General features: G+C 46.6%; 1 protein-coding gene across 1 annotated transcript in view; it reads right to left on the bottom strand.

The window, feature by feature from the left end:
* Nucleotides 1-17,499, bottom strand: part of ACSF2 (acyl-CoA synthetase family member 2) — a 1,184,899-nt gene that overhangs the window by 58,564 nt on the left and 1,108,836 nt on the right. The window contains exon 14 of the mRNA XM_069654880.1: nucleotides 2,810-2,920. Coding sequence (XP_069510981.1) covers nucleotides 2,810-2,920 — 111 coding nt within the window. The remainder of the gene's footprint in view (nucleotides 1-2,809; nucleotides 2,921-17,499) is intronic.

Below are 17,499 nucleotides of genomic sequence, written 5' to 3'. Positions count from 1 at the left end.
AGAGTATTTCTTGGTCAAAAGTTGGTTCCATCTGAAACAAATTAATACAGTTCTCATCTTGTCACGAATCTAACCAAATAGGAGGGAAGATTCCCTCTACGCTTATGTTCAAATTGTAGGTGGGACAAAGAGGCATAACCATGCAGTCTTTCTGTATTATAGGACCAATCCTGGTCCATCAACTTGCGTTTCATCCTGTTTGGGTTGGATACCAGTTCATCAAAGGTAAGATCAAGATCATTCAATATTTGTTCACAGCGTGCTTTGATTTTCCCCGAAGTCTGGTCTTGCTCGTGGTTCATAATCTCGGCAAGATACCAATACAAGGTATTTCTACAGGGTTGCACACATTTCCCAAATAGTGACAAGGGTCGCCACCGACCCTTTGCTTATAATGAAGAAAGACTCAATTCATGCCTAATAATTGCTACTGGTAATGAGTTTGAAATACCCAGCACCTTACACCAAATCACACCTTCAATTAAATAGAGATAATCCAATACCCATTTGTCCAACAACTCAATACCATACAGAAGTTTGGGGCAGATCTTTCCTTTCGAAAAATGTGATAAACTGTTCAAATGAACATTTTTAAAAATGGTGCCTTGGTAATATTTGTAAATTTGGGTGCTTGCTAACTTCTAAGGAAATACACAGTTATTGAACACAATCATCCCATGTGATCACAACGAAAACAAGAATAACAAAAACTTTTTTCACGACCCTAACATAATAGCTTTTTTTACATGGGGGGTCCTCCCCAAGCCCCCAATTTCCCTAGGTCCATAACCCCACCCCAATCAACTCCCGACCCGTTTTATTCCCTTAGCCCACCCCATATATATTTTAAATTAAATAAATCTGTATTTTTTGTTATTTAAGGGTTGTTTCAAAAGTAGTTCATTATTCCAAATTCGTTTTTATCACTGTATATCAATAAAAGTTTCTTGCCAGAAAATACACATGAATTGAACATAAATATGCCCTAGCTAATGTGTGTTTCAATCTCCAAGATCTTCTTCAGGAGAAAATGGTCTGGAAATGAATACCGTTTGAACAATAAAGATGTTTTCAATGTTAGTCAAAAGTATAACTTCTTGGTGTGGCATACACCTCTATAATACGTTGTAATTCAGTGCGGAACCAATAGGATGGAACAACAAAATGGTTCTTTTAGTTCAACTTGGATGCATAATATCATATGATAAGATATATGCTATTTATAACGCACCTATGCACAAGTGTTTGCATGATTGGCAAGATGAGCGATTAAGCGCTTGAGGTGATGCTATGCACTCATGATTAAGCAGCCAAAATAACTGCTAACTTGACATCTATTTTTTCTAATATTTACTCAGGTTCCTCAAATGATCCTGCTTGTGCTATTTTATTCACGATAATATTGGTTCATAACAAGAATACAAAATAAATCCAATGGCTGCACTAGGCTTGTCTGGCCTCAACCTGTTAGAGCCCTTTTAAGTTAATTATAAATCTCAACAATAACCCTGTTGCGCCAATATAATCCACACATTAAAAAAATACACTCTGTCACAAGGACATACTTTTGGTTTTAGTTTTGAGCACGTTTATAATTGTTTTCTTTTCTCTTTTTCCTTTTTTTTCTTTCCGTTGAATAATTATGATAGTACTATCGGTTTTGATAATAAGGATAAGAAAACATACAATTTGATGTATTATTATCCTTGAAGAAGCTCACTAGCGGTCACATGCTAAGAATTGTGACCGCTAAGCGAAACATATGTTGGCATCGGCATTGTGTAATGTGCTGGAATCACACATTTAAGAGATGCTGTAATCATATGTTTAAGAGAGGTCATTCTACTTACAGTAAACTCTTGAATTCATCATGACATAGTGTATTTTCTTGATGGGTGGATTATACTGGCACAACAGGGTTATTGTTTAGATATATAATTAACTTGGCATCTAGTTAGTTTCTTTTTTAGGTATAAAGGTGCCTTGCAGTGCTGAGGTTTCGTAGTGGATGATTATGCAGTCTTTAAATATTATTGGCAGTTGAGTTACGGGAGCGTCTCCTAGTTGTAAGAACCAGTTTCAAAAAGGTTCAGCCCAGTCTGTAAACTCATTGGAAACTAAGCAGCTATGGTGCAGTGTTTCACTAGGAAAGCAGGGGAGCTGTGGCCCTGCACCCCGAGTCCCTAAAGTGAGTGATGGGTACTGATGGACTGCATTACATAGCACGTTAGGGCTGTGACTAAGCATTAGGGAGTTATCAGTTTGGCCTCGTCCCATGTAAGGAAGTATAGGTCGTCTTAGAAGTTTCTTAGGTTTTCAGGCTAGTAAGCCATTTCCTCTCTTGGCTTTCCCCTTTTCCTCAAAGTTCTGAGTTTGTAGAAAGAAGGGGTGTTCTTTAGAACAAGGGAGTCTGACCATAGGACTCCCATTAAGGTGAATAGAGCCTAGGCTGATGATGTACTGGGGAGCCTGGTGTATCCTCTCTATATCTTCTCTGGGCCCTAAATCGTGGACAGGGTTGTGGCACCCAGCCCCCAGGGTTACTCCATTTCTATCACCTGACACAAACCATGGGACTTCTTCTGTGGGGATACGTATAGATGAATAAAATGCACATATATGGATGTTTACAGAACCGTGTGCTAACTATACTGAAAACAAGGTTCTCTTCAGTTATATGGAGAAGGTAGTGCGTGCTGTGAGATGGGCTGCAAACAGTAGGGTAAGTGACATGTAATGGGTGTTGACGTACATGCAACAACTAGTGTACACGTGGGACCATGGGGGGGGGTCTAAGAAAGTCTCTTACCTTTCCTTTGCAAAAGGCCTTGACCTCTTCAACAGTGCACTCCTGCCCATCCTTCAGCTTAAGACAGGCACAGACCTCTTCTCCCATTCGTTCGTCATCTATGCCAACCACCTTGGGAAAGAGAAAAAGCCACGCATCAACCTTGTGGTATTTCATCTCCCAATGTATCCCCCTGTAATCAATTCTTCTTCCAAAATCAGCATACACAGGCAGGGTCTCCCGGTCTTATCCCCCACACCCGAAGTTGAAAATGTGCAGGTTAACATACACTCTACCAAAAGGTGCCCCCTGGGATATGGCACTGACAAGTACAGGGTTATGGGAAAGAGTGCGGCCCTTCTGTATTGTATATTGCTAAGCCAGTGTTAACAAAAAAACAAAATAATCGGGACAAGTGAAAAGTGGAATAAGTTAGTTCGTACTTTATGATATTACATGGCCACGATAGTGGCCATGTAGTTATGGTTAAGTTGCTGTTTCCATAGGAAGAGCACTTTTTGGGTGGCTTATAACTTCACCCTCCCTGGACGAATCCTCACCAAACTTTGCAAAAAAAGTATTTGGGTCACTCTGAATTTATTTGCAAATTTTGGTGAGGATTCGTCCAGGGGGGGCAAAGTTATAGGGGGGTCCCAAAACTTTTTTTTTCCCCCTTAGATATAATGGGGAAAAAACTTTGCTCACGCCTACAGCCCAAACCGCTGGACGGATTTACACCAAATTTGCAGCAGGAGCGGCGGCTTGGTCCCGAAAGCGTGCTTTGCTTTATTTGGTGTAAATCCGTCCAGTAGTTTTTAAAAAAATGACAAAAATGTAAGTGAAAAAAATTATTGATATCTGTGTTCGCTTCGCGGACACACTTCCCTGTTCGCTCCGCGGACAAGACGTTGATTGGGCAAGCAGCTTCCGTGATGTCCGCGGACATCTGACCTGCTCTCTCATTGGATGTGGTGAAAGCGTGCAGTGCGTCTGGCTTCAGAGACGCCCGCCATCTTTGTTCCTCCCATGAGAAGCTTTGCATCCCGCTTGCACAGTAAGTCCCCCACCCCCGCTCATGCCCGTGTCTGTCTCCTGTTCCTCCCACACCCCCCGCTCATGCCCCGTGTGTCCTTCTTTTCACCCCCACTCATGCTCTGTGTCTTCCCTTTTCCTCCAGCCCCCGCTCACGCCATCGGCACACGGTGGCCAGCGGAGGGCCGAGGAGCGGGATCTGCCGCCTGCACACAACGTCTTTCTCCCTCCTGCCCACCCCCCGCTCATGTCCGTGTGTCTTTCTCCCTCCCGCCCACCCCCCGCTCATGTCCGTGTGTCTTTCACCCTCCCGCCCACCCCCGCTCATGCCCCGTGTGTCTCTCCCATCCCCTGCTCATGTCCGTGTGTCTCTCCGCTTCCCACACACCCCGCTCATGCATCGTGTGTCTCTCTCCCGACCCCCGCTCTTTCCCCGTGTCTCTTTCCCCCTCACGCCCACCCCCTCTCTTGCCCTGTGTCTCTTTCTCCCTCCCGCCGACCCCCGCTCTTGCCCCGTTTGTCCCGTGTCTTTCCCCCTCCCGCCCACCCCCGCTCTTGCCCCATTTCTTTCCCCCTCCCGCCCACCTCCGCTCATGCCCCGTGTGTCTCTCCCCCTCCCGCTCATGCCCCATGTGTCTCTCTCCCTCCCCCACCCCCGCTCATGCCCCATGTGTCTCTCCCCATCCCCCCAACCCCTGCTCATGTCCCGTGTGTCTCTCTCCCACCCCCCGCGTGTGTCTCTCCCCCCATCCCCCGCTCATGCCCCGTGCGTGTCTCTCTCCCTCCCCCACCCCCCTCTCATGCCCCGTGTGTCTCTCTCCCTCCACCCTACCCCCCTCTCATGCCCCGTGTGTGTCTCTCTCCCTCCCCCCCACCCCCCGCTCATGCCCCGTGTGTCTCTCTCCCTCCCCCCACCCCCCTCTCATGCCCCATGTGTCTCTCGCCCTCCCCCTCACCCCCCACTCACGCCCCGTGTGTCTCTCTCCCCTTCCCCCCACCCCCCACTCACGCCCCGTGTGTCTCTCTCCCTCCCGCCCACCCCCTGCTCATGCCCCGTGTCTCTCTCTCCCTCCCGCCCACCCCCGCTCATGCCCCGTGTGCCTCTCTACCTCCCCCCACCCCCGCTCATGCCCCGTGTCTGTCTCCTGTTGCCCCCCACGTCCCCCGCTCATGCCCCGTGTCTCTCCTGTTGCCCCCCACCCCCGCTCATGCCCCGTGTCTGTCTCCTGTTCTCCCCACCCCCCGCTCATGCTCTGTGTCTGTCTCTTGTTCTCCCCACCCCCGCTCATGCTCCGTGTCTGTCTCCTGCCACCCCCACCCCCCGCTCATGCCCCGTGTCTGTCTCCTGTTGGCGCCACCCCCTGCTCATGCCCCGTGTCTGTCTCCTGTTGCCCCCCACCCCCCGCTCATGCCCCGTGTCTGTCTCCTGTTGCCCCCCACCCACCGCTCATGCCCCGTGTCTCTCTCCTGTTGCCCCCCACCCCCCGCTCATGCCCCGTGTCTCTCTCCTGTTGCCCCCCACCCCCCGCTCATGCCCAGTGTCTCTCTCCTGTTACCCCCCACCCCCCTCTCATGCCCCGTGTCTGTCTCCTGTACCCCCACCCCCCGCTCATGCCCCGTGTCTGTCTCCTGTTCTCCCCATCCCCGTCTCCTGTTCTCCCCATCCCTGCTCATGCCCTGTATCTGTCTCCTGTTCCCCCCATCCCCGCTCATGCCCCGTGTCTGTCTCCTGTTCTCCCCACCCCCCGCTCATGCCCCGTGTCTCTCTCCTGTTGGCCCCACCCCCGCTCATGCCCCGTGTCTGTCTCCTGTTGCCCCCACACCCCCCCGGTCATGCCCCGTGTCTCCCTCGTGTTCCCCCCACCCTCCGCTCATGCCCCGTGTCTCCCTCGTGTCCCCCCACCCCCCGCTCATGCCCCTTGTCTCTCTCTTTTCCCCCCCACCCCCGCTCATGTCCTGTGAGTGCCCTGTACCCCCCGCTCATGCCTCGTGTTCCTCCCCACCCCCTGCTCATACCCTGTGTCTCCCTCATATTCCCCCACCACCGCTCATGCCCCGTGTTTCCTTCCTTTTCCCCCCACCCCCTGCTCAAGCCCCGTTTGTACCCTTTTCCATCTCACCCCCCGCTCATGCCCATGTGTCTCCCCTGTTCCCTCCCACCCCCGCTCATGCCCTGTTGTGTTCTTTATACACCCCGCCTTCCCTTTCCATGGTGGCCATCTTGGTAAAAGATTTTCCTTCCTACACCGGGACGCCGCATGCATCCCTGTGTAGGAAGGAAAATCTTTGTTTTTTTTACCACCCGGCGTTCCCACTTTGAGGACATAAGATGTTAGTGGTCTTCATCTATTGAAAAGGATGTTATGGTGACGTTGCACTAATAAAACCCTTTGTTATGGTTCCAAGTAAAACCGAAAACCCTTAAAATTCGCCAGTTATGGTAAGCTAAGCAACCATAACTCGTGCCACCACCGTGCACTGCTAAGACTAACACCCAGGACATCAAAGATGACATCACAAATGTCCCTTTAACAAAGTTTTTCACTGAATTTATAATATATATATATATATATATATATATATATATATATATATATATATATATATATTCACTGAAAAAACGTTAAAATGCAGTTAAGCTGACAAGATGTAACAACAGAACCCTTGAAATTCAGCAGATGTGGCCAGCTTAACTCGGCACGCTCCCACTGATGTCCCCCATAATGTCATTTTGTATTCCATTGTGAAACTCTTCTCTTATATGTATGTGCTCATGGGCTTTGCAACGGGAAAGCTGGTCATGAATGTCAAGGGTTTTGATGGGTTAAATCTGGTCAACTTAACTGCACTTTAACAAAAGTTTTTTCAGTGAATTTCAAGGGTTTAGTTATACCATCTTTTTTTTATGGCCCGCTAGCCATATCCCTCAATATGTTTCTTTTACACCCACTATGTGGCCACCGCCTTCGGGCGTGGCCATTTTACATATCTTTTGGGCCCACTAGCCTGGGTCTTCGGCTATTTCTTTTGGACCCAGTAGGTGGCCACGGGCAAAAACCGTGGCCACGAGCAAAAGCCGGGCCACTATACACTATTCACACCATTCTTAATAACATTTTCATTACTTGATGAATTGTTCCAAAAATTTCCAATTTGAGTGGGGTCACTTGACTATCCCTTGGTTTAGAACTTTTTATCCAAATCCATCCAGCAACTCAAAAGGTTATTTGCCTCTATCAGCCTCCATGCTGCAAAGCAACAATACCGATATAAAGGGGGCAGACCGTTCTCTGTCAAATATTTAAAAAACCTCGATGCCTTTACCAAAAACCAGTTGCGAAAATCAAGTCAATGGTTTGTGCATACATTGTTTCTTATTTGGTCAAAATCTGCCTAGTGGTTTTCACGCTAAGGCTGTTAAATTGTTTCCTTGAGACGATGAATGCTAGTAGGCTGAAAACAGCATTTTAATGTTGTTTTAATAACTTTTACATTTTCTAATGAATCATTCCCAGAATGTTCAATTTAGTTGGGCTCTTGATAAAATGTTTGGAAAATGTCATCCAAATCCATCCAGCAAGTCAAATGTTATTAGCCTCGCTCAGGCTCTCTGCTGTGAAAAGTACCAAGGCCGATATAAAGGTTTTAAGGAGCAGGGAGCACCCCCTTCTCTGTCATCAAATATTTTAAAAGCTACTGGATGGATCTACCCCAAACCGGTTGGTGAATTGAAGTCAATGCGTTGTGCCCAAGTTGTTTCTCATTTGGTCCAAAACTGCCCAGTGGTTTTCGCACTACAACTGTTAAAAAACTGCACTTTCATTCTATGGGAAAATTAATTGTGTGAAACTGGTGTTTTGTTGTCTTAATAACCTTTACATTGTGATTTGATTTTGATTTTTTACATTTGTAACGTGCACCAAATGAACTGAACTGTATATTGGCGCAGATGACACAACTGACGGTAGATGGAAGAAGATCAAAACAGGCTCCCAGAAAACACAGGGCCGTCTACCTGAAAAGGAAGGTCTTCAGTGTCCGGCAAAATTGAGGAAGTGAGCTCATTGTTTTTAGAGATAATGGCAGGGAGTTCCACAGCCTGGGACCAAAAACTGAGAATCTTCTGTCGCCTTTAAATGCAAAAACCGAGTGAGAGATAGTCAGAAGATGGCTGTCACAGGATCGTAATTGTCTTGTTGGATAATATGGCTGCATTAGCTCTTGTAAATAGAGGGGAGCGATGCCATCGATACATTTGAAGACAATATAGGCTGTTTTGAATTTAATGAGATCATTGACTGATAGCCAATGCACCTCCCGATGAAATGGAGACACATGGTCAGCTTGCTGTCCGGTCATTTTGTCGACACATTTTTTTTTTATTTTTATATATATTTTTCAGGTTTTCATTTAGGAAAAAAAAGGGTTTTTAAGCAAAAAAAGGGGGTTGGATGGTGGGGGGACCCCCCCCAAAAAAGAAATGTGAAAATACAAAAAAAAATAAGTTCGACCATTTGTCTTTCGACCAAATTGAGTCGACCATTTGTCCTGTCGACCTTTTTTTTTTGACCAAATGACCAGTAACCGGTCAGCTTTTCTTAGCTTGAATATTAGTCTAACAGCCGCGTTTTATGCTTTCTGAAGCCGCTGAAGCTGTTTAGCGGGAATACCCAGCAGTTGACTATTGCAATAGTCTAAGTGGGCGCTGGTTAGTGCTCCTACCACAAATGCATGATCTTTTGTTGGTAAGTAGGGGAGTGCTCGGCGTAACAATGGGAAGACAAAATATACTGCCTTGATTTTAGCTCGCACCTGGGCTTCACTGCCCTGGTCTTCTTGCTACATACAGCCCAGGTTTTTGACTTTAGATACAAATTTGAGACTCTTGCCCAAAAGTGGCGGAATAGGCAGCTTCTTGGCTGCTGAGAACAGGTTTTTAGGTCCGAATAATACAAGTTCGGTTTTGGCAGCATTAAGTTGCAAATAGTTCTTGAACATCCAGCTGTCTACTTCTTCCAGGCATAGCCCTAATTTGCTAAATGCTTCCTGGAAATTAACAATTCGTACAAAGATCTGGGTGTTATCAGCATATGAGTGGAAATACAGCTCATAGCATCTCAAGATTTAAAGAAGGGGCCGAATATACAGATCGAACAGCAGTGTGGACAGGGAGGATCCCTGCGGAACCTCACAGTTCAAACAAATGAGGTCTGACAGGAACTCCCCCAATCTCACACGCTGTTGACGGTTGGTCGAAAAAGACCTAAACCAGTCTAGTGCTGAATCGGATACTCTTCCTATCTCATGTAGTCGTTCCTAGAGAACTTGATGGTTTACTGTGTCAAAGGCCGCGGACAAGTCCAACATAACCAGGAGTGTGAGCTCCCTTTGGTCCACGGCCTTTAACATTTCATCTTGTACTACTAGCAGGGCAGTCTCGGTTCCATATTTTGGTCGAAAACCAGATTGAAATGTGTCCAGTAATAGTTAATGTTCAACGAATCCTGGAGCTGGTTGGTAACAACCTTTTCGAGGACCTTGGATGGCCATGGCAGTCCTGCAATAGGACAGTAGTTTTGTAGTACCTCGACATCTAATGATGGCTTTTTCAATAGAGGTGACACAATTGAAAGTTTCAAACTCTCCGGGACAATCCTATTCTGTAATGACTTATTAACAAAAGTGGTAATGAAGGGGTGAGATCATGTGCCAGTTTTTTTGATTCATAAACTGGCAGAGGGGAGAGAGAGAGAGAGAGAGAGAGAGAGAGAGAGAGAGAGAGAGAGAGAGAGAGAGAGAGAGAGCAGTTTGAGGGGTGGGGGCTCTTGACAAATATTCTGTTTTGAAAATTACATCCAAATTCACCAAGCAAGTCAAAAGTTATTAGCAATATACATTTGGGGGAAAAATGGCTCCTTTTTAATTTCTGAAAATCCTGTCAGCCTCTCTGCTGCAATGCACCTTGGGAGATATAGCTACAGTTTTGGGAGAAGGGGATACCACCTTCTCCTTCAAATAGTTTAAAATCTACTAGATAAATAACAACAAAGTCCTTCCGGAAATCGAGTCAACGCTTTATGCCCAAGTAGTTTTGTACCTGGTCCCATTCTGTCCACCAGTTTTGGCTGATCACTTGACCAAAAATGTACCTTTTTCTCTATGGGAAAATGAATAGAAAGTTACAAAATGCTGTTTCGTCATAGTCCACGAAACAGCATTTTGTAACTTTCTATACTTTTTTATTTTTTAACAAATCTTGCCCAAAATTTCCAGGTGGGGTCGCCCGTGAGTACAATTTGTATTGCAAAATTACAGCTAAATCCATCATAGGAGTCGAATGTGCACACTTGGTGAGGTGATGGAGGGCAGGAAAGCATTTTTCTTCCCCGCCCGTTTTGCCGATATTCACGGCTATATCCAAGGCTACAAAGGACTACAGATAACCATGGGTATGAGTAGTTCTGTTCCCGCGGCTATATATTTTGGGGTGTCAGTGTTTCATTTCAAGTTATTTTTATAGGTATATCGACGTCTGCTGGTGGGGGGAGTGAAAAATCACTGGCTAGGTATTTGGGACTCTTATTTTGGCTGTGTGTTTCAGGCTTTTGTATATGTGAGACTTTGGAGAAAAAGAGAAGAAATTAGTTGAACAAAATTAATATAAAAAGGATCAATCTTATTCTATTTTTAGATGCCCCATACAATGTATTTTAGGTAGTGTGTTCTTACTTATGGTATTGTGGCTGTGGATTATTTACGTATTGCTCACTGCTTGCCTTATTTTCAGCAACTTTATATAAGTACATGCATAGTGTTGTAAAGTATTGTCCACTACATTTTTAAATAAATTATCAAATGGCAATGTAGATATACTTTTTATAATTTAGAATGCATATTTATATAGTAAATAAGTATTGCTGACTGCCGACAACTATCAGTGCCAATAGAAGTTTACATAATTCTTAGTTTTTAAGAAATGTAAATATTTCTTAAATTATAAAATGTCATTATCTACTTCTCATGCATGTAGGGGGCCAAATAAAGGATGCACACATATTTTGTACAAAGCATGGAAATTACATTTGTTAGGGTATTAGTGCAAATTCTGCTAAGTGTTAATATGTTTACACACAACGGTTTTTATTGTCTACCTATTATGTGAAATAGAATTATGACTTTACTTTAAAAAGATTAATACTCAAAATAATGTTAGACTGTTGGCATGCCTTCATTTATTTCTTTGTTAAGCTCAAGACAGTTAGGTTGCATGTCTTGGTTTTCTGGTTAAGGATGCATAAATTAATCTGTGAATTTGTCATAATTTAATATAAAAATAATGTGTGTACAATATTTTAACATAGCTTCATTTTAGTGAAATGGCTTTATTGGTGTACAAACTGTTGATGTTGTGGGCAAATAGTTTTAGAATTTGCTGATGCAAATCCCAGTTCATAGTTACCTAAATGGTTAGTACAGTTATATGATATGATATTTTATTTGTATCGCGCTTGTACAAAAGTGTTTCAGAACACGACTAGGCAAGGGAGGGGAACAGGGGAGAAACACAAAACAACAACGATCTTACTAGGACCAGTGACATTAAGAACGCGCAAGTGCATGGGAAAGGGAAAAAGTGCATTGAAAGGGGAGAGTGGAAAGTGCGGCGCACAGGAGAGCAGATAAATAAATAATAAATAAAAAGAAAAAGAAAATGGAGGCAATAAACAGTGGCAGTGCAGCTAGCAAGTGACAAAGTGTATGTTTATGGCAGCAGGCTGGGTAAATCTGATAAGTGGAGAAAAAGGGGGTGCTGTACAGGTTCAGATACAGTCCACCAGTGCAAGGGGTGGCCAGGAGGCAGTGCAGGAGGGCGGCAGGGTGAGCCGGTACCTGGGCCCAGGGGAAAGAGAGTGGCCAGGTGCACAGTGCCAAGAGAGCCGGTCTGCAGGAGAGAGGGGGAGAGAAGGCAGAAGCAAAGAGGAAGGTCTTGAGGTGCTTCCGGAACCGGAGATGGTTCTCCTCAAGTTGGTGATAATACTGCATTGTATTTCCTATACTGCACTGTAGCAGCTCTGTTTTAAAAAAAGGTGTCAGCTTTATTGAGTTTTCACAAGAAAAAGACAAAATACGAAGTAGAACATTAGGACCCCTAGTTACAAGAAAAAATCTTCAAAAATGACCTTTGCTCAACTCCTCAAACCCCCATCGCCTGCCCTCCACCCACTCCTAACCCCCCCCTCCATATTCATATTAACAAAGAAACGGCTCACACGTGCTCCATTATACTTCTTAAGGAGTCCATATTTTCTTGGGCAGGTGTAAATTCCAGTCGGTGCATAATGACCTAGTCATTGAGGTCGAGGGGTTGTGACTCCCCTCCCCACTGAGAAATTGTAGGTCGCTCATTCTACTTATGTGGCGTATTTATCATGAAAGTTGGACCATTCTATTTCCACCGACCCAGGGTCACCATGTATTGTCGTCTTTATGCTTTTTATCAAGTATAAGTTCCAGGCCGTGTTGATCCATTCTTTCTTACCGGGAGGGAGCTCTCTCTTCCAGTGTGCAGCCAGACCAGCCCTCCCCGCGAACAGCAGGCCATGCACTATTTTCAACAACCTTATGTATTTCCCTTCTTGCTCTTTGTAGACCCAACAGTATCAACATCGGTGTCTTCATCATCGTGATCCAATTCAAGGTCCTTAATCCAAATAATGACCTCATCCCAGAAGGACTGGACCATATCGTACCCCCACCACATATGCCAGTAGTCAGCCCTCGATCCACACTCACATCAACACATGGGGCTCACACTTTGGAACATTCTGGAAAGCCTCAACGGGTCGTATTGCCAACGGTGGAGCAATTTGATGACATGCAGTTTTCACTGGCAAGAGACTGATGTTTGGGAGGCTCCCCGGCATATCCTTTGCCATGTCCGAGGTGGAATTTCCATCTCAAGATCTCCCTCCATCGCTGTGTCAACCTATCTACGGGTTCCATTCTCGTGTCCACCAGGGCTCTGTATAATGGGCCGATCAGCCCTTTGGAACCAGTTGCGGTGTCTAGGATCTTCTCAAAGGGTGCAAGGTCCCTCTGGATTTTCCCTTTCCAAATCTCCCTCGTCAACACTCCCTTCAATTGTAGGTACGAGAAGACAGAGTGTACCCATACAAAGAACCTCTTCCAGCTCAAGTATCGTGATGAACCTATTGTCCCTCCACAATTGAGTAACCCTTTCAAGGCACGCCTCATGCCAGCCCTGAAACCTCTCTGGATTTGGAATGGCATCCCTTATCCCCGGCACCCACAAGTGACCCAGTGGTGAAGGCCACGTTGTGACGCCGCCCAGACCGGCTGCTTGTCACCAGATGCTCCAAATAGTACCCAGAATGGGGCGACTCATCCTCCGTAGGAGTTTCGACCTAGAAATCCACAACCATTCCCCAACTGTGGCCAGCTGTAAGTGGTATTTGCCAAGACCCACCAATTGCAAATCTTCCCACCGTCTGAGATGTGGAAAAGAATTCTAAGCTAGGCAGCTTTATAGTATAATTGTATGTCTGGGAGACCGACACCCCCCAGTCCTTTGGAACTCACTGCAACGTTGGAGACCCTCGGTTTGTTCCCCTGCCAGAGAAATTGTGTGACAGTGCCACTGGTTCTTTTAAAGTAGGGGTCAGGTATCTGTATTGGGAGCATCTGGAAAAGGTAAAGTTACTTGGGGAGTATTACCATTTTAATCGCGTTCAGCCTACCCATCCATGAGACAGTAAGCTCATTCCATTTTGCTAGGTCCGTCGTCAGTCCAGTCATCAGAGGAGGGAAATGTGCCTCGTATAGATCCTTCAGTTCTCTAGTGACAGAAATGCCCGGATACCTCAGCGTGCCCGTACTGACCCTCATGCCCAGGGATAAGAATCGGTCCAAGTCACTTTTCCTGCTTCTGTCCAAGGGGAAAAGGACCGACTTGCCTGTGTTTATTTTGAACCCTGCCATGCAGCCATGTTCTTCAATCACACCTACCGCAGCCAGCATCGAAGTCAGCGGATTTACCACATGCAGGAGTATGTCATCTGCGTGGAGTGTCAGTTTATAAGTCTCCCCCCCTACACCCAGCCCTTCTACTTGTGGGTCCCTTCTCAGCTTGTGGGCCAGGGATTCTAACGAGAGCACAAAAAGAGCAAGGGGGAAAGCAGGCAACCCTGCCTTCTCCCCCTCGCCAAGTTAGACCACTTTGAGTTTCCCCCATTAACTGCCACGCAGTCCCTAGAGGAGTAATACATTGCCATGATACCACTCAGAGGTTTCTTGCCCACCCCTATCTTTGTAAGGACCGCCTCTAGGAAATCCCATTCCACCCTGTTGAAGGCCTTGTCAGCGTCCATAGAGAGGAGAGTGGGGTCACCATGCATGCACTGAGCTCCGTTAATCAGGTGGAGTGCCTTTTTGATAGTGTCCGAACCCTGTCTCTCCGGGATAAACCCCACTTGATCAGAGTGGACAAGCTTCGGTAAGTGCACCTCCAGCCTATCCGCCAGGACCCTAGTATAAATCTTGGCATTTATGTTTAGGAGTGAAATTAGGTGATATGGGCTGCAGGACATGGGGTCTCTACCCTCCTTATGCATCACTGTGACGAGTACCTGGATGAAAGAATCCGGTGCTTTCCCCGTTTCCATAATGTCGTTAAAGAGTTGTGTCAAAAAGGGGAGCTGGTCTGACTAAAAGGTTTTATAGAAACCCAGGGAGAAACCGTCGTCTCCCGTTGCTTTCCCCAGTCGTTGGCGCTATATGGCGTTCTTAATTTCCTCACCAGTAATTAAGGCATACATGGCACCCGATTCGTCGCTCGACAGGAAGGGTAAAGAAGTCCCTTGAGATACGCCTCAACTTCTCCTTCGACGGTCCCCCATTCACTTCTGTATAAATTCTCGTAGAACGAGGCGACTGCCTCTTGGATCCCATGCACTGTACCCTCCATATTCCCCTATCTTCCCTCGACCTCGGAGACTCATGTCTCTGCCCTTTGTCCCCATAATCTCACGGCCGGCAGGGCATCCACCTTATCACCTTTCTCGTAGAATTTCTGTTTCAGAAACTGCAGGATGCAAATTATCCTCCCCTCCTCTAGCAATTTCAGCTTCTCTCTCAGGCCCCTCGCCTCCAGAATACAGTCTCTCTATTAGTGGGAGAGGACTGAGCGAGCCTCTCCGGGTCACCTATTTTGTCCCTTAGCCCTTTCTCTACAAGAGTACGTTCCGTCTTCTTGCAGGCCCCCTCCATGTGGCTTTGCCGCGTCCCATACCGTCCCCTACCTCACCTACCCCATATCCTTGATGACGAAGAATTCCTTAATGTCATTCTCAAATTCTTCTTTAAAGACTGGGTCCTTCCACAGCGACTCATTACACCTCCGTTTGGAGTTTTTAGGGCACAGACCTTCTCAATTAATGTCTACTGACACCATGTCATGGTCTGACCATGAAACCGGGTGAATTCCTGAATCCCCTGCCACCTCCCATAGGTCCCTATATATTTACAGGTAATTTATTCTCGTGAGAGTACGGTGTGGAGCGGAATATAAAGTGAAACCCCTCACCCGTGGGTGGAAATATCGCCAAATGTCCCTCAACCCATGTAACCCCATAGCCGTTCTCAGCTCACCATCTCCTTGTTTCTGAGATTCCCGTTCCCCTTCATGTCTGGCCTATCAAAACTCACATCCATCCAAACGTTGAAGTCACCTCCTAGGATAAGATGCCCCTGGCCTTTGCCCTCTGCTTTTCTTTGCAGGAATCTTTTCTGACCCTGGTTTGGAGCGTATATCATTGAGAAGGTGAACCTTATTCTCTTGATCAGGCCCGAGATCAGCATAGCCCTCCCTTCTGCATCAGACCATACGTTCGTCACTTTCATTCGGAGCCTTTTCCGGATCGATCCCCAATATTCTGCTCAGACAAGGCCACAAGGGATCCTCCGCTCGTCTCCTCCTTGGTATCTAGTTTCCTGGATGAATAAGACGTCGATCCCAGTCCTTCTGAATTCCCTTGCAACCAAGGACCTATTGGTGGCGGTGTTGAGCCCCTTCACGTTCAGTGTGCATACACGCAGACTGTCACCTCTCAGTCATGTCCAATCCCAACGCCCGTAGTTAATCTCAGAACAACAGCGGACTCCAATTATCTAAAAAGCACATTTCCCCAGGTGAACAGAACATGAGCCAACATGTGTAATCTGAAACCCCTCTACCTCCCTTTCCCCCCTCCAATCCCTGTAGTGCTTGACCCCTCCCAGTTAGCAACACTATGCGAGTCTGAACCACCAAACAAGCCCGAAACCTAGGCCTCTCTCTAGACACCTCGAACTTGGGTGCCCCCACCCTAGCCCACAAACCTAAACAAATATAATGCAAACCTGATGTCCTAAGACATTTCTTAAGCCCACTGAACAAACCTCAGAGACCACTTACAACCCTTGAAGTGTCAAACTGTCACCCCCCTCAGGTGACCCCAATCAGACCAGGCAATAGGTAAAGTTTCCTTAAGCCACCTTCGTGCCACCTCATTGTTGTTCTCAGGATGTATAGGGAGAGGGGGGTTTAACTTCATGAATTTCCTTGAGCCTGGAATTCTTCTCCTCTTTGGTGCCTTAATGCGCCATCCTCTGTCTCCTTCGTTCTCACCCTGAGGACCCGGGGCCAGGTCCCCCTCAGCGAGTAGTTACTGTGTAGCTCTGATTATTTCTTCCTCCATCACAACCCTGTGCCTTTGCCCCTATGAAATCGAAAACGGGGATCCCCATCTGTACCGTACCCCTTTCCCGTTCAACCACTTTGTCAAGGGTGTAGACAGCTTTTCGTGAGGGTCAAAGAGGACAGGTCCTGAAAGATGGCAATTCTCGCTGAACCCAGTTGCACCGCCCCCCTGGCCTTCACCTTTTCAAAGATCTTGAGCCTATCAGGGGAATTGTGGAAGCGTGCCAGAACTTATCTCGGGCCTCCTGACGGACCCCCAGCCCTATGGACTCTTGATTTTTGTTTCGCCGATTGAGTCATCTTCAAATAGGAGTTTTGGAATCTCATGTATCTTTTTCCTGAGGTCTCTTTCCATCTCCCCTTCTTTTTCTGGGACCCCAAAGAACCAGAGGTTATTTCTCCTCTCCTGATTCTCAAAAATACCAATTTTTAAAACCATTTCAGCTTCCTTTCTCTCCAGTTCGCCCATCCTTACGTCTATTTGGGTCTCCAAGGAGTCCAGGGATGATTGGTTATGTTCCACCTCCTGCAGCCTCTCCTCTATTTTATCCAGTCTGACATTAGTTTTGTCGTCTTTCCCTCCGATATCTGCCCTCATAGCTCTAATGCCCTCCATAATCGAGGCAACGTCTCTCTGTGTCGCCATAGAGTCTTCACTTCTGGCCGCCATCGCCCTCTCTTTGTTGTTGTCTGCCCCTTCAGGCCTGCTCAGGTATGCAAATTCAGCAAGCTGAGATCTGGGGACCATGCAGGTCTGCCCAGATAGTGAACCACTGCGGAGCAGGTCATCCTCAGGCACCAGGTTTCCCGAGGAGAGAGGGTCTGAATAACACCCGACAGTCTATCCGATCTCAGACGTAGCATTGCGGGGAGGCAAGACACTATTTTGCACCCAGTCAGGGTCCCTGGGGCCTGTACAAAT

This window comes from Ambystoma mexicanum, chromosome 3q (assembly GCF_040938575.1).
Source record: "Ambystoma mexicanum isolate Mex_15411 chromosome 3q, UKY_AmexF1_1, whole genome shotgun sequence".
Classification (NCBI taxonomy): Eukaryota; Metazoa; Chordata; class Amphibia; order Caudata; family Ambystomatidae; genus Ambystoma; species Ambystoma mexicanum.
Note: the sequence above shows the minus strand (reverse complement) of the source record. Positions and strands in the feature narration are given on the sequence as shown.